Source organism: Poecilia reticulata, chromosome 3 (genome assembly GCF_904066995.2).
Source record: "Poecilia reticulata chromosome 3, P_reticulata-male-v2, whole genome shotgun sequence".
NCBI classification, from domain to species: Eukaryota; Metazoa; Chordata; class Actinopteri; order Cyprinodontiformes; family Poeciliidae; genus Poecilia; species Poecilia reticulata.
The window spans coordinates 15,165,458-15,172,022 of NC_088832.1; the positions used below are offsets into that span (position 1 = coordinate 15,165,458).

The 6,565-nt window shown below is 39.3% G+C and overlaps 1 protein-coding gene across 1 annotated transcript in view; it reads right to left on the reverse strand.

The window, feature by feature from the left end:
* Positions 1–680, reverse strand: part of LOC103461943 (ephrin type-A receptor 6-like) — a 54,065-nt gene extending 53,385 nt beyond the window's left edge. Inside the window, exon 1 of the mRNA XM_008404351.3 lies at positions 38–680. Coding sequence (XP_008402573.1) covers positions 38–206 — 169 coding nt within the window. The 5' untranslated portion in view covers positions 207–680. The remainder of the gene's footprint in view (positions 1–37) is intronic.
* Positions 681–6,565: the final 5,885 nt, after the last annotated feature.

Genomic DNA, 6,565 nt, shown 5'->3' on the forward strand with positions numbered 1-6,565 from the left:
CGCTCTGAGTGCGCTGTCGTTGCGCGGCACCACTCACCTTGGTTGGAGGCTCCCGGGTCCGTCAGGACACTTTTGAGCAGGAGGAGAAACACGCAGCATTTCCCAGCGGAGCGCATCGTTGAGTCAGACACAAGAGCGCTTTGAACTACACCGTCGCGCAATCTCCCGAATAGATCCACGAAATGAAAAGTTGATGGGGGTTTCATAAAGAGCGGGGTGAAAATAGCTCTCCAATATCCAGAGTCGGGAAGTCACGGCTGAATCCACAGGACTTGTCTTCCTCCTCTTCTTCTTCTTCTGTCGGGCATCCCGGATTCCCCTGACAGGATGCAGACAGACAGACCGATGATTTAAACGACACCCCCCAACCCCCCGAAAAAATAAGTGCAAAAATTGCTTCTTGAGTTGCAGTAAGTTATAAAAACAGTCATTTAAACCTAAAAAAAAGAGTTGATGTCAACAAAGGCTATGAAGAGTCACTTTACTAATTCGTGTTTTTATTATTATTATTATTATTATTATTATTATTATTATTATTATTTAAAAATATGTTATAAAGTGGAAGACATGAGGGGGGAGGGAATCCGGACTTTCCGCCTCACTTTCGGCCAGTGCATCCCTCGCTGTGGCTCTGTATCAATTCCTGCATATCTCTCTCTCTCTTTCTCTCTCTCTCTCTCTCTTTCTCTCTCTCTCTCTCTCTTCCCAGGATGGGAGAAATGCTCCTGCGCAGCCTAACAACTCGTTTCCCTCCAACTCCCCCCCCCCCCCTCCTCCTCCACTCCCCACTCCACAGCCAGAGATTCTGGAGCCAAGTCCAGACGTGCAAAAATAATTTGTCCTTAGCGATATTTCTCACTGTTCGTCGCTGAAAACGCGTTGTTTCCATCAGACGGAAAGTCTGCGGGGTTATTGATTTGAGCAGGGCACAGCGGCTGCAGAGATGCAGGAGGAGGGGGGGGCGGGGGGGGGAATATGAAGCCGTTATTACACTGACATATCAAGCCTGTGCACTGAGTTTTACCTGCATTGAATTATGTTGTAGGAATAGTAATGTGTCTGGGGCACTTTCTATTTGTGGTGGCTGAGGAGGAGGAAGGGAGGCAGACGAGGCAGATGGGTTGCAACTAATTCGATGGTGGGTTCAGGGTGCACACAGAGCAGCGGGGAAACAAACTCCATTTTTGAGTTTTTGTTCAAGGATTAGTCGAAATAAAGACCAGTTTTTTTGTTTTTTTTTTATCTTCTCTTCAACCAGTCCTGGCTGATTACCCCGAAAGCTTTCACAATACCGGAGGTGGCTCTTTATAAAAGTCAACCGAGATCCCCAGTCAGGGAGGAGATGTAGTGACCTTTTGGACTCCAAAGTAAGAGCTCAGCTGATAAGGTGCTGGGGGTCACATTAGTCACTCTCCGTCTGTTTGGCTGAGAGGGGGATGAAATTGCTGGTTGCTCTGAAGTTGGGAAAAGCTCAATCATAAAGAAACCAGGGGAGAAAACAAACATAACATGTACTTGGCAAGGTTTTTCTTGGCTTCTTGTTGAAGTCAAGCTGCTGCATTATCTTGGTGAGAAGTTTATAAAAAAAAAAAAAAAAAAAAAAAAAAAGACGACAGAAATGTTGAATCTCAGTGGGATTCCTGGTTAAATAAAGGTCAAAGACATAAAAAGAGAAATTAAATGGATTTCTTGGTTTTGTGTCAGGCTTTGCATTGACCTTTATCTGTGCTTGTTGGCAATTTAGTCATTTTTAGATGAAAGCAAACATGTAATCACAAACCTATTCTAATCATTATGAAACTCAATTTAAAAAGAAAAACAAAAAACGCATGAGCTGCTTTTTCTGACTGAACTTGAACTTTGGCTTTATTTAAAAAGGGGCGACGTAAAACCCAAACATAAATGTCACCATTTGAAGTGTTGCATCAGAAAACTATAGCTAATTCACATATGCAGTTCCTAGATTGTCAATAAAACCGTATCACAGTCATTATCACACTTCCAGTGTGAGCAAAATCACCATGACAAAATACCCCCTGGGTGGAATAATAAGTAATCTAGAATATTTTATTTAAACTCTACTTGACAATGTTTATTTACCAATTTCCATCTAAAAAATGAGAACTGAATCGTGAGATAAATCAAAAGATTAATAATAATAAGTCAAAACGTCCTGCTTTGGGCATTAGTTGACCAAAACCAGCAGGCTGCTCAAATCCTCACTGACAGTGGAAGCTTCTCTCTGGATCTCAAGCGATTTCGATTCTGTGTCTCTCCGCTCCACACCTGGATTTTACAACAAAAACTGAAAATCTTCTTTCATCTGAAGAGATTAAGTTGGATCACTGAGCAACAGTTCAATCTTTTTTTTTCCCTCCTTACCTCAGTTAAGATGTTTCTGATGTTGTCTGCAGTTCAGAAGTGGTTTGAAACGAACGATGGGACAGTTGTAGCTCGCGTCCTGGACGCATCTTTGTGCTGCGGCTATTGAGACGCCTTATGAATACCATTTAAACTCTTCTCTTCTCTTCACAATAATCTTAAGGTTGAAATTAATAGCACAATTACGTCATACATTCCCTCCGTCGTGCCACCCTGTTTCTGTACGTCTCTAGTTTTGACAGCGCTGTACGCAGCTCAATGGAGATTTTCAGATAAAACAATCCCTCGTCTTCTCTCCATGTGATTCAGTGGGAACAGAATATGCTTCAGCACCAAGGACAGTTACATCGACCTTCACACTGTTTTGCCTCTGCAAGTTTCATTCTATCCTCAGTGGAATAGAGAAAACTCTTTGTTTAACTAAGACTAAAAAAAATACAAAGAAAATTCCCTAAAATTATGAGTATGTATTACATTCGCTCTCCTTCCAGTGACAGTGGTTGTCAAAGATTGCAGCTCTATGTGCTCCACTTGCAAATATTTGAGTTGGCTAACTAAATTCAGTTTTCCGCTTCAGGTTTTAAGGGATTATGTTAAATCTTTCATGTCTATATCAAACATCCTCTTCAAATAAAACTATATCTCGATAGTGCAAATATAATTAACCCCGAGACCTGGTTTTTGTTTAATATTCTGTCTTTCTGTTTCATCTTTCTCACTCTATATAATCATTTTGGCTGTTGTTTGAAAAACTGCAAGTAAAAGGCTATTGATTCCTGTGGTCAATAGTGGATCTCTTTCCCGCAGCAGAAAGAGAAAGGAGAACAGTTTCTGCAGATATATTTGTACTATTTTTGGTCTTTAAGCGCCGTCTGTTTGTCGTAGACGTGGCATTGTTTAAAACACAATGCCCTGGAAGGCTCTGAGAAACAATGTAGAGTATTTGTAGTTTTTCCAGTGAATTATTTCGAAGCTCTGGGGTAAAGGTGTGCTATGAAGATGTTTATAAAACAAAGTGGGGATTTATGGTGAAATACCATTTATCATTTTTCAATTCTTTATCTGCAATCAATCATTCGGTCTGTGAAGCTGCTATTGTTTTATCCCAAACTTAACCAAACTATGTTCGGCTTTTAGCTTTATTCTTGGAACCTTAAACTGGTTGAAAATTTGAATTTAATCATGTCATATTATCACACACACACAAAAATAAATAAATCACTGATTGTATACTGTTAGTATCAGGTTCCCTTAAACTTGTTGTGCTCAATGTATTATAACAGAGAGCAGTGAAATAAAGTCATTGAACTTTTGAGGTGATTTCTACAAAATACATTTTACAATCTCAATGTACAGGCAACACCTTCATCTTAATCTTGTTGTTACAAATTGAAAATTGAAGGAAATATTTTTATTTAATTAGTTGAGGTTGATTGTTGTTTAATAAATAGCTGTAATCGTTAGTGTGTGTTTTTATGTACTTGGAGCTAGATTTGTTTGGAGCCTGGTAAAACTTGCACAGCTTACATGTTATCCTAAAATTGAGAGAAAATGTACTTTTTCACCATGGCTGTAAACTTTATATTTTCACCATATCTCATTCTTTACTTTTTCTACTAGTAACATTAACTTTTAAACTAACTTTTTCCCCCCTCTTTTAAAAATAGCACACAATCCCTTGTCTTCAAGCAGAAGCATCGCGAATACCATTTCTTACAATAAGTCATATTTGACAAAAAAATGCCCGCAGAAAGATTAAAGGTAAAATTAAATGTAAATGATTAACATCTTGCTATTGGCTGCACTGCGGGTGTTTTCAAAACGTCATAGAGATTGAATTGAATAATGTGTAGCTTTAGGTCTTAATCATCCTTGAAAGGATATGATTAAGTAATGTCGCTGTCATTGATCACTGCTGAGGGACTCTTATGAAGGAAAGTTAACTAGAGCTTTTCAGGATATTAACCTTATTAACAATAGTTTTGTAACTCCTGCTAAAATACAAGACAATATTCGAAAGAAGAGTAAATCCTGCCAAACTTTTCTCTACAACTTAAGTCAGTCACATAAAAAAATAATGCATGTGTGTCACATTATTAGGATTGTTCCCAATCTTAGTGATTTTATTTTTTCATTCAATCAGGTGTAACACAAATTGCTGTGCAGTGGTACAAACACTGGACCAGAGAAGGTGCACACAAAATCACACAATAAATAATCAAATGGATAAATTAACCTAAGACCTGTAAAAAAGTAAAAAAAAAAAAAAAAGGAATCAAGAAATATTTCAAATCTATACCTAAATAACAACAAATTTCCATGGTTGCTGCTACCTTTAAAGGCCTGGTTAAGACCTGACCATTACGCAGAGCAGAATACTTTGAAATGCACTTAGGTCTTTTGAAGTTGTAGGTATAAGTAAGTGGCTGCAGCAGACAAATAATAAATATAGTCCTGTGATCTTTCAGCATCACAGCACTGTATGACCTGTGAAAGAATAAATCCTCATTAAGCCGCGGGCAGGGATTATCACTCTCCACTTGCAGACTGACTGGGACCATTAAGAGCTTCGGAGCATCGTTGCCCGAGTCAATTTACTCGAATTGCTGTGGGACAACACAGATTTTGTCAGACAAACATGCCTGATTGTTCCTAATGTAGTTTGCCTTGTCGGTCCCAATCTTTGCTTGCCATCCACATTTGTCCTATCTTCCTTTTTGATCATTTCTTCATCCTGTCACACTCTGTAGCGTCTTTCCTTTCTGTATCTCATTAGCCTTCAGCTCTGTTGTTCATCCCTCTAACTTCCTGAACAGCATCACTGTTTCTCTTCCCCTTCTCAGCATCAATCGCCCAGTCCTTCCCTTCACATCTTCTGCTGTTTTTAGAGTCACCCAGCCACTAACTTATCCACAGCATCCGTCTTGTCCTGTTATGTGACCTCTCTCCTCCTCTTCCTCCTCCTCCTCTCATTCTCTTCTCTTTTCAACTCTTCCCTTTCCCTCTCGCCTTGCTCCCACCCTCCTTTCTGAATATTTCATGATATGGTGGCACACTGCTGAGGTGAGGAACCTTCCACCGTCTAGAGCTCGCACTGCACAAATATTTACTCCCCGAGCTGAGCTTAGTTGAGCGTTAGAAAAGACTAACAGTGCGTGTGTGTGTGTGTGCATGTGTGTGTGCATGTGTGTTTGCCTTATAAGTCACAGTGATTACATGTGACACTGGCCCCAGAGGGTGAGGGACGTCTTTCATTGTAGCCTACATTGATGTTACTCCCTGTTTGCACAGTAGATTAGATAGATAGATAGATAGATAGATAGATAGATAGATAGATAGATAGATAGATAGATAGATAGATAGATAGATAGATAGATAGATAGATAGATAGATAGATAGATAGATAGATAGATAGATAGATAGATAGATAGATAGATAGATAGATAGATAGATAGATAGATAGATAGATAGATAGATAGATAGATAGATAGATAGATAGATAGATAGATAGATAGATAGATAGATAGATAGATAGATAGATAGATAGATACTGTGCTCTGTTTTGGCTGCCAACAGTGGAGCTCAATTGCAGGTCTGGAAGAACATCAAAACACAATTAAGGGCTGACATGGAGCTGGTCATGCAGAAGAGCGAGGACACAGGAAGAAGAAGAGGAACTGGAAGGAGAAGTGCTCAGTGGAGGACAGGCGGCGGGGCGTCTGAAAACAGGAAGGGAAAAACATGTTTGTTTTCTCAGCGGTTGTCACTGCCTGGAAATACGTGAAACTGTATAATTAGAATTAACAGGTTTATGTAAATTTTAAGAGATGGGTTTGTAACGACTTCGTTGGGTGAATCAGTTTGATAACATAACAGTGTGCGAGCGATGTAGAAGCCTCTTCCAGATAAAGAACAAGGCTGAGAAGCGAAAAGTAACTTGAAATTTGTGAAGTGCTCTTTTTCGAGGTGTAAATCAAAGAGTGCTGTGTAGTTTCCCCACCCACACATTCTGAAGAGATCGTTGCCTCAGCATTTAAATGTAAGCACAACCATTCAAATTATTGTTAGATTGAAACACTGGAAGTATTACTGCTATAAGAGGTAAACAGAATCTTTTTAATGAAAAGTCTCACTTCACTGACTCTTAAAGAGCAGTATTAGGTATTTTTCAGGCACATAGTGC